The 18,780-nt window shown below is 43.4% G+C and overlaps 1 protein-coding gene across 1 annotated transcript in view; it reads left to right on the forward strand.

Moving 5' to 3' along the window:
• The window catches only part of PTGFRN (prostaglandin F2 receptor inhibitor), an 85,277-nt gene that overhangs the window by 43,048 nt on the left and 23,449 nt on the right, over positions 1 to 18,780 (forward strand). Inside the window, exons 5-6 of the mRNA XM_060090351.1 lie at positions 7,644 to 8,069; positions 11,018 to 11,437. Of these exons, the coding sequence (XP_059946334.1) occupies positions 7,644 to 8,069; positions 11,018 to 11,437 (846 nt within the window). The remainder of the gene's footprint in view (positions 1 to 7,643; positions 8,070 to 11,017; positions 11,438 to 18,780) is intronic.

The following is an 18,780-nucleotide window of genomic DNA, read 5'->3' on the forward strand; positions in this document are numbered from 1 at the left end:
TGCACTGAGTAGATGAGGGGTTGAAGCTGATGGGGGTCTTCTCACGTTCCATCGTGTTAACCAGAGAGATCAGGGCAATGACGTGAATGGGTCTGTCAAGTCCAAGAGCACTTGTAGCAGCTGGGAGGACTATGATTTTTTAGAGGGTAAGAAAAAATCTCTCTACTTAGGATGGATGCCCTACTTTTGAAGGCAAAAAGATTTAAGTTGGGTTGCAAAACGAAGTCCAATTTAAAGCAGGAGGCACAAAAATAAAATCAAGATCAAAAGGGGTAAAAAAAAAAATCAAAGAATAGGTATTGCAAGATGGTTGGGATGGATTAGTTACTGCATTTGAGCACTGAATTTGCCTCTGAAGTTTTGGAGAGTTGAGGCGAAAGAGATGTGATTATACAATCCTCCTCTGATGAGGGAAAACAAACAAAAGAGAGACAAACTTTTTCTTGGCACTGAATTTATCATGTGCTTGTTTTATTTAAGGGGCATTCGATAGCATAATGGACAGTGCTTTCAACTGTTCTTTTACAAACGCTCTAAGTGATTTTTTAAATGGATGTTTCTTATATCCACTCCCCATAAAAGCTGAAGGCATAAATCTTAAGTGTGTGAAGGAGTTTTTGTAAGAAACTGAGTTACTGTGGAGGACAAATGTTGCTTTGTGTTGATCCAATTTAGTATATGGCTAAAACTATAGAGAATCTGGAGGAATGGCTGATTAATCTGCATGTTAAGCCATCTCTCTCTGCTATCAGATGTCTTAAATGAGCCCTTGGCAAGAGTTGGATACTAATCAGTTCATGGTTGAGCTCTCTGCCCGAAGTCCCAGACTTCTGTGGTGTTAATTGGAGAGGGTTCCACGGGCTTCAGATACATGAGCAGGAAACGGCAGAGCTGAGTTGTTCTCTTCAGGCTTAGGCACCTGATTTGCATTCTTCCCCACTTGCGGACCGTCCCCTCTTCCAGCCATGTGCCAGCAAGGAAGGTAATTATTTTTCTTTAAAAGGAGCTGTTAATCTGCTAAGTACTTGGTAGAGACTTGAGAGTTCTTTGCCATCTACAGAAGGTAAGATTTAGATCTGCAATTTTTTTTTTTTTTTTGCAGTTCGCGGGCCTCTCACTGTTGTGGCCTCTCCCATTGCGGAGCACAGGCTCCAGACGCTCAGGCTCAGTGGCCATGGCTCACGGGCCCAGCCGCTCCGCGGCATGTGGGATCCTCCCGGACTGGGGCACGAACCCGTGTCCCCTGCATCGGCAGGCGGGCTCTCAACCACTGCGCCACCAGGGAAGCCCCAGATCTGCAGAATTTTATGGGCAGCTACGATCAGCTGTCTGTCCAGGATTATCTCTGAAGGCAGAAGAGCGATGGAGTCCTGCTCCACCACCTTCTAGGCGATGTTATCTTGGGCTTATCCCTTATGGCTTCTAAGCTTTGGTTTTCTTGGCTTCGTGGGATAATGCATATAGAGTGCTTCACGCAGTGCCTGGCACTTAAGTGCTCTATACGTTTTCATGGTGGTGGGGTTGTGATTTATTGGTGTTTTGAGGGGAGAGTCAATATAGAACATGCTCTTCCCCACCAAGTTCTTAACCAAATAAGCCACGGGGGTGTCGTAGGGCATGGAGAACGAGGAATGTGTGGGTCCAAAGAAAAGGGGCTGAGCTGACCACACCTAGCTCCTTTCTTGCCTCTGCTCCCAAATCTGGTAATTCTCTCTTCTTTCTCTGGGAGGAGTGAGTGAGGATGAAGAAAGAAAAAAACGGAGTGATTGTCACTTTGGGTGTGGGGCATAGGTATTCCATTGAAATCATGTTGTCTCTATTGCGCTGAAATGACCAATGCTGACCGCAACCTCATAATAATAGTTCTCCTAAGTGGGGTAAAGTAATAACAGCTCCTTATTTATAGCCTTCTCTTTTTAAATGTTAGAGAATATTTAATTGGGCTTTTTGGGGGGTTTTTTTGTTTGTTTTTTTGGCTGTGCTGCGAGACTTGCAGGATCTTAGTTCCTAACCAGGGATCGAACCCGGGCACCTGGCAGTGGAAGCCCGGAATCCTAACCACCGGGCCACCAGGGAAGTCCCAGAGAATTTTTTTTTTTTTTTTCCTGTGGTACGCGGGCCTCTCACCGCTGTGGCCTCTCCCGCCGCGGAACACAGGCTCCGGACGCGCAGGCTCAGCGGCCATGGCTCACGGGCCCAGCCGCTCCGCGGCATGTGGGATCCTCCTGGACCGGGGCACGAACCCGCGTCCCCTGCATCGGCAGGCAGACTCCCAACCACTGTGCCACCAGGGAAGCCCCCCAGAGAATATTTAATTGTTGTATACCAGTGATGATAGTGGCAACTCTTTGACAATTAGTCAACTCGCTCAGCTGCATCTACAGTACCTGCCCAGTTCAGGGTAATAAAACTGGCATCGGCAGAAAAAAGAGCCCTCTTCCTCCTGTTTCTTCTGACTCGTGCTTGCAGCTTGTTCATCTAATTAGCTCTCCCAAGTTAACTAAGCTTCAAAGGCGGTATTAGAACATGGCCCTGTTGTACACAGTTCAGGATCAGTGCCTCAGCTGTTATCATCCCTCTTGTCTTCTGGGATGGAGCTGGCTTTGAGAAGCATGAATAACTGGGTGTGTAATGAGGTTGTGCAATTCGGCCCTAGTGGGAGCCAGGCCACGGAGCCAAAGCCTCTCCTATGATTCTGCTCCCCCCTCCCGCGCTGTGCAAGATCTTAGTCTTTGAACTTAACCTCCTTTGGGTTTTGATTTCGGTTTTGGTTTGGTTTGGTTTGGTTTAGGAAAAGTACGTGAAAATAGTATCTATCATATAAGGTTGTTCTGAAGATTAAACGAGCATGCAAGGAAAGTGTATGGCCTGGTCCTGGCATACAGGAAGCCCTTCATAAATGCCAGTTATTAGTATCCTTGTACCTTCCTTACAGAATTGTTGTGAGAGTGAATAAATGAGGTAATCTCTGAAATCCCCCGGTTCAGGTCCCTGCATGTGGTAGGCACAAAATATCTGCTTTTACAAATTAGCCAATGATTCGGAACATTTTCATTGTTTTGAAAGTTACAACAAAGGAGTTTAATGACCCATAATCAAAAAACAAAGTCTTTCTTGGTGGGGCTTGCAGTATGGGAGGCCGCAGCTTCAGGAGGTGGTATGTAAATGAGCAGGTCATCCTGGGACCTAGATTAGGGAGAGATCCTTGTTTCTTGGAAGGTTAGTGATGTCATGCCTTAGACTGGCCCCAGTATTCTGTGAAAGGGCTTACGATGTGGGTGGGTTGTTTGTTTGTGTTAAACTTTTGGAGTAGAAATTTACCCAGAAGTAGAACAAACCACTAGCTTCAACAGTTATCAGTATTTTGCTAATCTTATTTCTTCTCTCTTCCCTCCCCTAGACACACACACACACACACACACACGCACATACACTCTCTCTCTCTCTTTCTTTCCCCTGCCCCCTCTTTTTTCTTCCTTCTGGAAGAATGTAAAACACATCCCAGACATCATGTCATTTTGCCATTAAATACTTTAGTATGCATCTTTAACTGATAAGCATTTTTTAAACATAACCACTATTACATTCTTAGATGATTTCTTGATGAGATCAAGCAGAATATAGCAGTAATCAGTAGTGTAATGCTTATGCTGAAAATGAGCATTTTTATGCAAAATATTAAATTTAGTCCAGTTCAGCAAGTGTGTTAATGTCTTTTATGTACAAGGCACTGCATACATAGCACACACAGATGAATCAAATAGGGGGTCCCAGACCCTGAGAAGAGCCCTATAGAAGGTCCATAAGGCAGACAGACCTGTAACTGAAGTTCAAGGCAATGTTCAAGTAAAGTCCTCAGAGATCAGGGAACCTGGCGGGTGGTAGGGTCTCTGTGAATGTTTACAGAATAAGAAGTAGAGGTGGGACAGGCTGGTGAGTTCACAGGAGGCTTCCTGTTCAGTAGGAGAGGCTACCTGAAGAGGTCTGTGCACGACGGACCTTGAGGAATAGGCCCAGTCTCTGCCAACAAGTTTTAAAATTGTGAAACAACAATAAAGGAAGATTTCCATACATGCACCAAAACATAAAAGAAATAGGCACCCACTCACACGCCTACCATTCTGATGTAGTGGAGTCATACCTTTTCTAGGAGTGTAAGTCTGAAGGCGACCTCCAAGGCTGGGGGTAGTTCAGATGACCTTTGCACATCCTTTAAATCAGTGGAACTTATGCCTTGTAAGTCCACAAGAATCCACGTGTTTGTTTGTTTTTGCAATAGTATCCTCCTTTTGTGGGCCTAAGATTTAGTTTTAACAGAGAACAAGGAGACCAACCATTCAATGAAGAGATTTTGCTCTTCTGCCAAGCTGGCATTCCTGTAACTAGATGCACATGCACTGCAACCCCTGTGCTCTCCTTTCTCCACATTTGGAAACATAGATTTAAACAGATCCATCAAGGGGGACAGGAGGGAGTAGAATGGGGGAATCGGCTCAGTCATTTACTCAGCGCCTTACTGAGCAGGTGTCCCAGGTGCTGAGGCAGAGGCAACAGTGGGAAGAAGCAGAAGGGATGAGGGAGTGGTAACAGGTGCCACCGGCACAGAGTCAAGAGCGTGTACAAGAGGGCAGTGGGTGGTGGAGCTGGACAGAGGGCTTAGACTCATACTCTGCAGGGCCTTGAATGCCAGGCTGGGGAGTGTGTTCTTCACTCAGTAGGTGAGAGAAAAGCCACCTACTGGGAGGCTTCTTGAACAGATGACCTGGTGGTGGTGTGAGCCTAGAGGCAGGTTGGAAGGTTATTATAATAGTCTTGGCTAGTGGCAGAGGGCCAGGATGGGAATGGTGGTCGTGAGGTTTTCACTTCTATGCACAGATATTTATAGAGCACCTACTGTGTGTGAGGCCTGGAATGTGAGAAGTGGAAGAGACGCTGAGGAGGGAGAATGGTGAGACTTAGGCACCGTCTGAAGAGAGTGGGATATGGCACACCTTTCAAGAGGGGGGACTGGGAGAGTGAACGGTGGGGTGTGGTACCAGGAGCAGCAGTTGGAAAGTTAGCAGGAGGAGCCAGCTGTATGTGTTTGGAGTGAGGTTTCAGTTGTGTGTGTGTGTGTGTGTGTGTGTGTGTGTGTGTATATGTGTGTCTGTCTGTTCCCCTGCTTTGGCCCCAGCTGTTTCTTAGACTCCAGGTTCAAACACTGGCACAGAGCTGTGTCCTTAGCATCTTGACTTGGTGTCTCCATCGCATCTCAAGAATAACACATTCACAACCCAATTCACCTCACTCCACACACACCTCTGCCAGTACACCCCCCACACCCCCGCCACACATACACGGACCAGGCGCCAGTCTAAGCACTTTCACGTATATTATTTTAACTATTAATCCTCATGATAACATTATGAGGTGGTTACTGTTATTCTCCCCATTTTTACAGATGAGGCACCAGAGAGGTTAAGTAATCTGCCCAAGGTTACACAGCAAGTGAAGGCAGAGCCAGGATTCAAATATAGTCTGACTTCCAGACCCCTGGCTCCTCACCATGCCCTTTACTGCTTCACAGTTTGTTGTTCAGGTTAATGTGGTGACACGTGCGAAGGGTCTTCGCATTGTGCTCGGAATGGAGCAAGCTGCTGCTGCTTCATGAGGACTCTTGATGATCTGGTGTTCCCATTTGGTCCTGACAGGACTGAGGAGGGCAGTCTTGCTGTGCACACAACCAGTTCAAGTCTGTCCTTTCCGCATTAAATAAACTTGGTTGTCCTTGTCCTCACTCTAGTTGCTGTGCTGAAGTCCCACATGAGGAAAGGGTCTTGAAACCCTGGATGCGGGCTAAGTTGGGAATACCTCGTCTTATGCGTGTGATGGTGTAAATACACTTCAGTGTTTATTCCACAGTCAGCAGTCACTGGAGAGGCAGCGTGTGTGTTAGCAGGCTGCCCAGGGCCAGGAAACCCCCAAGCTGTGCATCTTTAGCACATTCACCTGTGAAGCGAGGTGGCAGATGACATTCTAGCATATTTCTCTGTAACGTCCACATCACTGAGGCCATTCTCCCATTGGCGGGCAGAGCTGCGCTGGTTCAACTTTTTATGGAACAGGGTCCAGGCTCACTTGCAATTAAATGCCTGTGAAGATGACATTTGAGGGAATTAGGATTTTGAGTTCTTTCCATTTCCTGGCCACTGAGTCATTCTTGGGGAAGTCATGATGTTATACATTTCGTTAGAAGTATAAATCACAAAACAACAGTTCCTTGACCTCAGCAGTTTATAATTTATATGAGTCATAAATAAAAGCAACGTTAAATAAAACTAAACTGTTCGATGGAGGTGATGTGAATACAGTGTTGGCAAATGGAAAGTTCTGTTCAGGTAGAATCATTTGTATCCTAGCAGGCAAAGCCCTACAGGAGAAAAATGTAGCTTTTTCCAGAAGTCTTAGTATCAAGGCAGCAAACATTTATTGAGTGACTACTCTATACAAGGCCGTATGTTTGAACCTTAGGGACAAGACCTTCAAGCAAGGAGTAATAACTGCTTTACAACAGTACCTACACGGCTTATGGGAACACAGAGAAAGGGTGTCCAGGAAGGGAGCACAGAGGAGGTGACACTGAAGAATGAGAGCAAGTTTGCAGGGCAGTCAAGAGGGGAGGCCACCGCAAACAGGTCACCCAGTGGTGCAAGGCTACAGCGACTGGAGAACTTCAGATAATTAGATGTGACATGCAGAGGAGGTACTGGTAGAGGAAAGGAAGCAATGAAGGGGGTCCTCATACCAGTTCCTGGGAGGCTTTGAAACGTGGAGTTGCAGAAATGGATTAAATGGAAACAGTGAACCTCACAGGGGGAGGGGTTCTATACAAGTGAAAAATAACAGGACTGAGACAGTGGCAGTGGAGACCCTAGGAGAGCACTTGCTGGCTTCCCTCCCTCCCTCATCAGAACTTGCGCCTGGCGGGAAGCAGGATGGTCATAGTGAGCGGGCTTTACTGGAGCCAGGATCACAGTGAGCTGCCTTCAAGGTTGGCAGAATTGAATGGGAGAGTTACGTGTGTCAGTGAACAAAATACCGTTTGGGGAGTTGGAGGATGGCCGTACACGAGAGGAATGATGACCTGAGGGCCTTGCCTTTGGGTCAAAGCCAAGGATGGCAGGAACCCGCGACACGGTGGGTTTGAGTGGCCTCGAGAGCTAGAATGTACTCTGAGGTTGGGTTTTCCAGTGCTGTGCCAGTGGGGGCTTTGGGGGTCTCTGGGCACTGCTTGGCATGCCAGAGAACGTCTTGGTAGAGCATGGACACCAAACTTCTTAAGAGATTCTTCCCAGAAGACTCCAACTTCCTGGGGAAACTAACAGCTGGCCTCACCCTCTGGAAAGATCAAGACTCTGACTGGGGACATTTGGCTTCTGGCCTTGGGAGGTTTTCTTGAGGGGAGAGTTTGCAATAACAAACTCTCAGAGGATCCTTCCCATACAACATAAAGACTTCCGTTTCTATCACTGTAGCTAATAGAATGGGCATTTCATTGTCAGGACAACAATTGGCTTGTCTTGTTTCTTTTGCTAATTCTTGGTAAATTGCTCTGTCTGATTTGATTTTTTTTTTTTTTATCCTGGCCCCCCTCTCTCTTTCAGAACCAGACTATCAGGTGTACCTGAATGCTTCTAAGGTCCCTGAGTTCTCAGACGACCTCACCGAGCTGGAATGCCGGATAGTGGATGTGGAGAGCACCGAGGTGAGCGTCCGTTTCACGGTGTCCTGGTACTACAGGGTGAACCGGCGCAGCGATGACGTGGTGGCCAGCGAGCTCCTCGCAGTCATGAACGGGGACTGGACGCTGAAGTACGGAGAGAGGAGCAAGCAACGGGCCCAGGACGGAGACTTCATTTTTTCTAAGGAGCGTACAGACACGTTCAATTTCCGAATCCAAAGGACTACAGAGGAAGACAGGGGCAGTTATTACTGTGTTGTGTCTGCCTGGACCAAACAGCGTAACAACAGCTGGGTGAAGAGCAAGGATGTCTTCTCCAAACCTGTCAGCATATTTTGGGCATCAGAAGGTAGGCATTTCCTTCTTGTTCATGAACATTTTTGTTTTGTTTTGGCTTAAGTCATCCCACTGTGCATTTCCAGATGCACAGTCACTCTGCAGGTTTCCATTTACACTAGGGATCCAAGAAATTCACACTCCAGTGACTGTGCCTCTTAACCTCAGCACGAACCCCTTTATGATGATGACGTTGAGAAGGGTAAGTCCAACAAGAGGGCTGGGACTTGGTCGGTGGTAGGAGATCATCTTGTAGGAGCTCACAGGGTGCCTGGTGTACACCATCGACACTGTGGCCCCGCTGGGTGATCTGAAGCCAAACTTTGCACACGCCTTTGGGAGTGTATCCAGGTCCATGAGTTCCCGCTGGATGCAGGCACATTTCAGATGCCCCAGAATGAGCGGGCAGCCCCAGCCCACTGCACCTGCCCCGGAGCGGTCAGTCACCCATTCAGAGAGAGTGTTCCTGAGGAGAGCTGACAAGAACTTAAGGGAAACAGTTTCTCTGATGTGTATCCTCCCGAATGCTCAGAGCCCTGTGTGCCTTGGGATGTCAGACTTGTCGAGTCTTTTATCCCTGGTCTAGTCCGTCACTGCAGGAAGGCCAGGCCTCCCGGGTCCTCCTTCCTGCCCCGGATGTGAAGCACCGTACAGCCCACCGCATGCTTCTGTCGCCTCATTGCCACGCCTCTGAAATCCCCAAACCCCAAACAGGGCCCTTGAGAACTTGGCAAAATCTCCTGCTTCCTGACCTCATCTCTGAATAGTCCTTTCTCTTCCTCACCATAAACATGACCCACCTCGCTCTCCCCAAGGACACCATTTCCCCTGGGGCCTTCCTGAGTGGTGGTGTTTTCTTCCCACAGTGTAACCGGGCCTAGATGAGTCAGGTGCACTCCTCGTCCCTCACTGCATCCTCCAGGCTCTTTTCCCTCCTCCCTAAAAACATCCAACTTAGATCTCCTGTCATCAGATCATTCCACCTCCTCTCATTGCCGTCACCTGTCAACTCCTGGGTCCTCCTCACGCGTTCTTTGAAGATGCCCAGTTTTGTCTCGCAGCCACACTCCAGTTTTCCTCCTGTCTTGCTAGCTTCACTATCCATATGGGCGCTGGGTCACATTTGGCTGCACATTGGAATCACCTGAGGAGCTTTAAAAAAATACTGATGCTTGAGTCCCACAAGAGGTTCTGTCTTAATTGGCCTGAGGTTCCCTGCAGTCTGGGCATTGGAATTGTCAGATGCTCCCAAGGTGGTTCTCAGGTGCATCTGAGGTTGAGAGAAACCTTTCATTCTCAGTCCCCTGTCCTCCTTTCTAGTCATTATGACCTCTGTCCTATTTGGTGATTCACTCCCAAGCTCACACCCTGCACTAGACATCTCACCTCTGATGACTGAGAGCCCTCCATACTCTCAGTTCCAATCAGCCTATCCTGTAAACACACCTATCTTTCTACATCACTCCCATTGTTTCCCACTGGCCTATTTTAGATCTCTTGTTGTGAGTTGTTTTTTTTAATTAAAGCTAAACTAATCTTGGTCTTGCCTCCCCCTCCCATCTGTCTGTTCCCCATACCCCTTGCCCGCTCATTTCTGTTCCTTTCCTTTGATAGCCAGAGGATTTGATTTGTTTGTCCTCAGTGTCTCTGTTTTCTCTCTTCCTGTTCTCTAATCTGCTCTAATCTGGCTTTTGCCCCAGCTGCTCGTGTTAAGATGACTAGTGATTGACATATTGCAAAGTCCAGTTGTTAGTCATCTTACTTGACTTAGCAGGACTTAACACAGTTGGTCATTCCCCCTTCTTGGAAATAACTTTGGTTTTTCCTTGGCTTGTGGGATACTACCCTCTGGGCTTTTCTCCAACCTCGTAAGTCTTCTTCTCAGCCTCCTTTGCTGATTTCTGTTCATTTTCCTGATCTTCGGACATTAGATGCCAGAGGACATAGTCCTTGGACTTTTTTTTGTTTGTTTAACCTTTGGTGATCTCTTCTAATCTCACAAATTTAAACTCCAAGAAAGAATGTGAATGGCTCAGTGGAACCTCAGGAATCAGTGGTTCTGGAGAGACCCCGTAACATACATGTCCTCCTGATAGGTTTGGTGGAACAACTATTCCCAAAATAACCCCAACATAAAAATTTTGTTTGGTACCAGATGGGTTATAGAATTATCTCATTAAAGGATAAAAGAGTTGTGTTTAATTCATTTATCCATCCGTTCAACAAATACTTAAGTACCTTCCAAGTGCCTGACACTGAGCTATTATAATACAGATGAATTCTAATGTGTATATGCTTAGGGATTATTTTTTTTTCACAGAGAGGCAGGGAGTCACACACTTTAAGTTAGTAGCCCTGGACACTGGTTCAAAATGTTAAAATAGCATCTCTGTGGAAATGACTGGATCTACAAGTGTAAGCTCCAGTCACTTTAGTAATCATCTGTTTTATAATGTTACCATCATATGGTGAAACAGAGAGAACCCATTGCTCCCTTGCTCTGTTCTTCCAAGCAGGCTGGTTAAGCTAAGTAGTGTACTTTCCCTGCACCCAGTGGAGCCTCAGAGGGGAGAGGCAAATGGCATTGCCCAGAGCCCTGTCTTCCCCAGTTCACTAGAAGCGAGTTCTCCCTCACATCCTTGGGGGCACCAGCAGCTTCCCAAATCCTCGCTCTGGGTGAAACTTCTCAAGGACTTGAAAATCCTTAAAAACAAATTCTCACCCATCCATCCCCTGTTCCCTCACACCCATTAGATCGAATCAGACTGCTCTGCCTTTTCCAGCGTGGTGGGTTTCAGTCTGCTTACTGACACACGTGATTTCTGAGTTTCCAGATTTTCTTAAACACTGCTGTGCAGCAATTTGCAAATAAACTCCTATTTCCCTGACATTGTGCTTTCAGATGCATATCCATTTACCTAATCCTGTTAGAAATCATGTCTTTCTGGTACTTCATTGCAGATTCCGTGCTTGTGGTGAAGGCAAGGCAGCCCAAGCCTTTCTTTGCTGCCGGAAATACATTTGAGATGACTTGCAAAGTGTCTTCCAAAAATATTAAGTCGCCACGCTACTCGGTTCTCATCATGGCCGAGAAGCCTGTTGGGGACCTCTCCAGTCCTAACGAAACCAAGTACATCATCTCCCTGGACCAGGATTCGGTGGTGAAGCTGGAGAACTGGACAGATGCATCGCGGGTGGATGGAGTTGTGTTAGAGAAAGTTCAGGAAGATGAATTTCGCTATCGAATGTACCAGACTCAGGTCTCGGATGCAGGGCTGTACCGCTGCATGGTGACAGCCTGGTCTCCTGTTAGGGGCAGCCTGTGGCGAGAAGCAGCAACCAGTCTCTCCAATCCTATTGAGATAGACTTCCAAACCTCAGGTGAGCAGGGAACCCTGTTGAATCCTAGATTGAGCTGGGAGGGACCCGAGGGTTTTGATCCAATGGCTTCATGTTTTTAAACAATTTTCTTGAAATACAATTCACATGCCAAACAATTTATCCATTTAAATATATAGTTCAGTGGTTTTCAGTATATTCACAGAGTTGTGCAACCATCACTACAGTCAATTGTAGAACATTTTCATTACAACCAATAGAAATCTGCACCCTTAGCTGACACCATTTAGCTCCCCAACCTCCTACCCACTGGCAACCACTAATCTCCTTTCTGTCTCTATAACATGCATATTCTGGACATTTCACATAAATGGAATGTAATATGTAACCTTTGTGTCTGGCTTTATTCATTTTATTTTTTATTTTTTTTAACATCTTTATTGGAGTATAATTGCTTTACAATGATGTGTTACTTTCTGCTTTATAACAAAGTGAATCAGCTATACATATACATATATCCCCATATCTCCTCCCTCTTGCGTCTCCGTTCCACCCCTATACCACCCCTCTACGTGGCACAAAGCTCCGAGCTGATCTCCCTGTGCTATGCGGCTGCTTCCCACTAGCTAGTTTTTTTTTTTTTTTTTTTTGTGGTATGCGGGCCTCTCACTGCTGTGGCCTCGCCCGTTGGGGAGCACAGGCTCCAGACACGCAGGCTCAGCGGCCATGGCTCACGGGCCCAGCCGCTCCACGGCATGTGGGATCTTCCCGGACCGGGGCATGAACCCGCGTCCCCTGCATCGGCAGGTGGACTCTCAACCACTGCGCCACCAGGGAAGCCCTGGCTAGCTATTTTACATTTGGTAGTGTATATATGTCCATGCCACTCTCTCACTTCATCCTAGCTCACCCTTCCCCCTCCCTGCGTCCTAGAGTCCATTCTCTATGTCTCCGTCTTTATTCCTGACCTGCCCCTAGTTTCTTTTTTTTTTAGATTCCTTATGTATGTGTTAGCATATGGTATTTCTTTTTCTCTTTCTGACTTACTTCACTCTGTATGACAGTCTCTAGGCCCATCCACCTCACTACAAATAACTCAGTTTCATTTCTTTTCATGGCTGAGTAATATTCCATTGTATATATGTACCACGTCATCTTTATCCATTCATCTGTCGATGGACACTTAGGTTGCTTCCATGTCCTGGCTATTGTAAATAGAGCTGCAATGAACATTGTGGTACATGACTCTTTTTGAATTATGGTTTTCTCAGGGTATATGCCCAGTAGTGGGATTGCTGGGTCGTATGGTAGTTCTATTTTTAGTTTTTTAAGGAACCTCCATAGTGTTCTCCATAGTGGCTGTATCAATTTACATTCCCACCAACAGTGCAGGAGGGTTCCCTTTTCTCCACACCCTCTCCAGCATTTGTTGTTTGTAGATGTTTTGATGTTGGCCACACTGACCGGTGTGAGGTGATACCTCATTGTAGTTTTGATTTGCATTTCTCTAATGATTAGTGATGTTGAGCATCCTTTCATGTGTTTGTTGGCAATCTGTATATCTTCTTTAGAGAAATGTCTATTTAGGTCTTCTGTCCATTTTTTGATTGGGTTGTTTGTTTTTTAGATGTTGAGCTGCATGAGCTGCTTGTAAATTTTGGAGATTAATCCTTTGTCAGTTGCTTCCTTTGCAAATATTTTCTCCCATTCTGAGAATTGTCTTTTCATCTTGTTTATGTTTTCCTTTGCTGTGCAAACGCTTTTAAGTTTCATTAGGTCCAATTTTTTTTTTTAATTTCCATTTCTCTAGCAGGTGGGTCAAAAAGGATCTTGCTGTGCTTTATGTCATCGAGTGTTCTGCCTATGTTTTCCTCTAAGAGTTTTATACTATCTGGCCTTACATTTAGGTCTTTAATCCATTTTGAGTTTATTTTTGTGTATGGTGTTATGGAGTGTTCTAATTTCATTCTTTAATATGTAGCTGTCCAGTTTTCCCAGCACCACTTATGGAAGAGACTGTCTTTTCTCCATTTTATATTCTTGCCTGCTTTATCAAAAATAAGGTGACCATATGTGCGTGGGTTTATCTCTGGGCTTTCTATCCTGTTCCATTGATCTATATTTCTGGTTTTGTGCCAGTACCATACTGTCTTGATTACTGTAGCTTTGTAGTATAGTCTGAAGTCAGGGAGCCTGATTCCTCCAGCTCCGTTTTGCTTTCTCAAGATTGCTTTGGCTATTTGGGGTCTTTTGTGTTTCCATACAAATTGTGAAACTTTTTGTTCTAGTTCTGTGAAAAATGCCATTGGTAGTTTGATAGGGATTGCATTGAATCTGTAGATTGCTTTGGGTAGTAGAGTTATTTTCACAATGTTGATTCTTCCAATCCAAGAACATGGTGTATCTCTCCATGTGTTTGTATCATCTTTAATTTCTTTCATCAGTGTCTTATAGTTTTCTGCATGAAGGTCTTTTGTCTCCTTAGGTAAGTTTATTCCTAGGTATTTTATTCTTTTTGTTGCAGTGGTAAATGGGAGTGTTTCCTTAATCTCTCTTTCAGATTTTTCGTCGTTAATGTATAGGAATATAAGAGATTTCTGTGCATTAATTTTGTATCCTGCTACTTTACCAAATTCATTGATCAGCTCTAGTAGTTTTCTTGTAGGGTTCTCTATGTATTCATGTCATCTGCAAAGAGTGACAGCTTTACTTCTTTTTTGATTTGGATTCCTTTTATTTCTTTTTCTTCTCTGATTGCTGTGGCTAAAACTTCCAAAACTATGCTGAATAATAATGGTGAGAGTGGAGATAGCCTCATCCACCAGAGGGCAGACAGCAGAAGCAAGAAGAACTACAGTCCTGGAGCCTGTGGAACAAAAACCACATTCACAGAAAGATAGACAAGATGAAAAGGCAGACGGCTATGTACCAGATGAAGGAACAAGGTAAAACCCCAGAATAATGATAGTGAAGATGATGCAGGACCTCGGAAAAAGAATGGAGGCAAAGATCGAGAAGATGCAAGAAATGTTTAACAAAGACCTAGAAGAATTAAAGAACAAACAAACAGAGATGAACAATACAATAACTGAAATGAAGACTACACTAGAAGGAATCAATAGCAGAATAACTGAGGCAGAAGAATGGATAAACGACCTGGAAGACAGAATGCTCCAACCAAAAGACAGAGGCTCACTGAATGGATACAGAAACAAGACCCATATATATGCTGTCTACAGGCGACCCACTTCAGACCTAGGCACACATGCAGACTGAAAGTGAGAGGATGAAAAAAGATATTTCATGCAAATGGAAATCAAAAGAAAGCTGGAGTAGCAATACTCATATCAGATAAAATAGACTTTAAAAGAAAGAATGTTACAAGAGATAAGGAAAGACACTACATAATGATCAAGGGATCAATCCAAGAAGAAGATATAACATTAGAAATATATACGCTACCAACATAGGAGTACCTCAATACGCAAGGCAACTGCTAACAGCTATAAAAGAGGAAATAGACAATAACACAATAATAGTGGGGGACTTTAACACCTCACTTACACCAATGGACAGATCATCCAAAATGAAAATAAATAAGGAAACAGAAGCTTTAAATGACACAAAAGGCCAGATAGATTTAATTGATATTTATAGGACATTCCATCCAAAAACAGCAGATTACACTTTGTTCTCAAGTGCACACGGAACATTGTCCAGGATAGATCACATCTTGGGTCACAAATCAAGCCTCAGTAAATTTAAGAAAATTGAAATCATATTAAGCATCTTTTCAGACCACAACGCTATGAGATTAGAACTCAATTACTGGGAAAAAAAATGTAAAAAACACAAACACATGGAAGCTAAACACTGTGTTACTAAATAAGCAAGAGATCACTGAAGAAATCAAAGAGGAAATGAAAAAAATACCTAGAGACAAATGACAATGAAAACACGATGATCCAAAACCTATGGGATGCAGCAAAAGCAGTTCTAAGAGAGAAGTTTTTTTTTTTTTTTTTTAATAATTAAGGGTACTTTAATTAATTAATTAATTAATTTTTATTTTTTGCTGTGTTGGGTCTTCGTTTCTGTGAGAGGGCTTTCTCTAGTTGCGGTGAGCGGGGGTCACTCTTCATCGCGGTGCGCGGGCCTCTCACTGTCGTGGCCTCTCTTGTTGCAGAGCACAGGCTCCAGACGCGCAGGCTCAGTAGTTGTGGCACACGGGCCTAGCCGCTCTGCGGCACGCGGGATCTTCCCGGACCGGGGCATGAACCCATGTCCCCTGCATTGGCAGGCGGACTCTCAACCACTGTGCCACCAGGGAAGCCCTAAGAGAGAAGTTTATAGCAATACAAGCCTACATCAAGAAACAAGAAAAATTTCACATAGTGGTGAGAGTGGACAACCTTGTCTTGTTCCTGATCTTAGAGGAAATGGTTTCAGTTTTTCACCATTGAGAGCGATATTAGCTGTGGGTTTCTCATATATGGCCTTTATTATGTTGAGGTGAGTTCCCTCTGTGCCAACTTACTGGAGGGTTTTTATCATAAATGGGTGTTGAATTTTGTCAAAAGCTTTTTCTGCATCTATTGAGATGATCATATGGTTTTTCTCCTTCAGTTTGTTAATATGGTTTATCACATTGATTGATTTGCGTATATTGAAGAAACCTTGCATTCCTGGGATAAACCTCACTTGATCATGGTGTATGATCCTTTTAATGTGCTGTTGGATTCTGTTTGCTAGTATTTTGTTGAGGATTTTTGCATCTATGTTCATCAGTGATATTGGCCTGTAGTTTTCTTTCTTTGTGACATCTTTGTCTGGTTTTGGTATAAGGGTGATGGTGGTCTCGTAGCATAAGTTTGGGAGTGTTCCTCCCTCTTCTATATTTCGGAAGAGTTTGAGAAGGGTAGATGTTAGCTCTTCTCTAAATGTTTGATAGAATTCGCCTGTGAAGCCATCTGGTCCTGGGCTTTTGTTTGTTGGAAGATTTTTTTTTTTTTTTGCGGTACGCGGGCCTCTCACCGTTGTTGGAAGATTTTTAATCACAGTTTCAGCTTCAGTGCTTGTAATTGGTCTGTTTATATTTTCTATTTCTTTCTGGTTCAGTCTCGGAAGGTTGTGCTTTTCTAAGAATTTGTCCCTTTCTTCCAGGTTGTCCATTTTATTGGCATATAGTTGTTTGTAGTAGTCTCTCATGATCCTTTGTATTTCTGCAGTGTCAGTTGTTACTTCTCCTTTTTCATTTCTAATTCTATTGATTTTAGTCTTCTCCCTTTTTTTCTTGATAAGTCTGACTAATGGTTTATCAATTTTGTTTATCTTCTCAAAGAACCAGCTTTTAGTTTTATTGATCTTTGCTATCATTTCCTTCATTTCTTTTTCATTTATTTCTGATCTGATCTTTATGATTTCTTTCCTTCCGCTAACTTTGGGTTTGTTTTTTGTTGTTGTTGTTTTGTTTTGTTTTTTTGCGGTACGCGGGCCTCTCAATGTGCCACCAGGGAAGCCCTAGGTTTTTTTGTTCTTCTTTCTCTAATTGCCTCAGGTGTATTTGAGATGTTTTTTGTTTCTTGAGGTAGGATTGTATTGCTGCAAGCTTCCCTCTTAGAACTGCTTTTGTTGCATCCCATCGTTTTTCACTTTAGCATGATGTTTTCAAGAGTCATCCATGTTGCAACATGTATCAGTACTTCATTCTTTTTTTAATTTATTTTTGTTATATATATATGCATATGTATATATATATATATATTTTAATGTTAGAGAGTTGCAGCCTTTTATTTAGTACCTAGAGAATGCCAGTAATTTAACACAATATCTTGATAAATGTTGCTCACAGCGTTTTAAAAAGAACAAAAATAAATGTAGTTTCTGTGTCATCTTTGACATGTTGTAAATTCACAATGCTAGCTGTTTTTTAAGCAGCAGTGTCTTTAAAAAAAAAGCACTGAAAAAGCACTGTAAAATGCAGTCCTGGATTTGGTGTTACATGAAAAATGTAGTACAATGAAAACTTTAATGTCAACAGGAACAGTGCTTTAAAGGAAACATAGATAAGATAAATGAGGTATAAACTCCATAATGTAGTCAGAAAAAGAAAATATAATTATCTGAATATTGGGGACCTTTTCTTTCAGTTGTAGCTTTTAAGATTTTAAATACCTGTGAATCAAATTTACATGTAACTTTTACTTAATGCCATTTTTGTCTTGAGAAGTGCAAAAACAATGCCAGTAAATATCATATTTTCTATATCAGAAAATAAGTTTAGGAATCCCAAAGTGCTTGGGACGTGTTGGCAAGACAGTTTCTTCTTCTTCTTTTTTTTTTTTTTTTTGGTGGCTATAGCAAACTGTGCTCGCTCTGCATAAACCTATGTAACTCACAACTACAAATACTACTTACTGTTTTTTAAGAAAATCAAATACCAAAAAACCACATATCCCCTTCTTTTTGTACTGTAGCATTTAATGCAAAATAAATTCTCATTAGCACATCATTTTTATGACTGAATAATATTCCATTGTGTGGATATACCACATTTTATTTATCCATTCATCAGCTAATGGACATTTGAGTGTTTCCAGTTCTTGACTATTATGAATAATGCTGCTGTGAACATTTGTGTACAAATTTTTGTGTGAACATACTACCCTCATTTTTAAAAATAGATCAACTGACACACACCTATATCAAATCCTTCAGGGAACATGGTGGATGGAGTAAAAAGATAAGAAGGAACTGAGCCTCCAGAGGGGTTAAATGACTTGCCAAGAGTGGAAGATTCAAAGCTAAGACCCAAGTCTTATCCAGCCCGTGGCTTTCACTCTTTGAGGTCCCTAGGACTGAAGGTGATGGGTACTGTTCTTGGCCCAACTTTTCATAGCAGTATTTCCATACAGCGGATGAGTATCCCAACCTTATGGGATATGCTTCATCTTGCTTTTGGACTAGAAAAAGATTTCCAATTAGTCCAGTCCCCAGAGCTGTGGTGGTATGGGTGAATATATCTGTCAACCTGGTTTGTTAAGAATAACTATTAGTGGTGTTCACCTATGGGAGGGTTAATTAAAATGAGCATTTTGGTGTCCATTCTGAATGATTTTATCTTTGGTAAGTAAAATGTTTTTATGCTATAAGGTGGAAAGTTCCACTTTTTTTTAATAGCATACATACATATCCTGAAATGGAAATGTTTATTTATCTGTGAAATTCATTAAGCTCCTTTGACAAATCCGTATGTGTATCTGTGTTTCAGCAGGTAGATGATTTAAAAGTTTTTGGTTCCCAATCTTATTTAGAATATCAAAGTGAAAGATCATCACTTTTGAGTTTAATACTGAATGTTTTCAGTAAATATGCCTTGGGTTACA

This window comes from Mesoplodon densirostris, chromosome 2, assembly GCF_025265405.1.
Source record: "Mesoplodon densirostris isolate mMesDen1 chromosome 2, mMesDen1 primary haplotype, whole genome shotgun sequence".
NCBI lineage: Eukaryota > Metazoa > Chordata > Mammalia > Artiodactyla > Ziphiidae > Mesoplodon > Mesoplodon densirostris.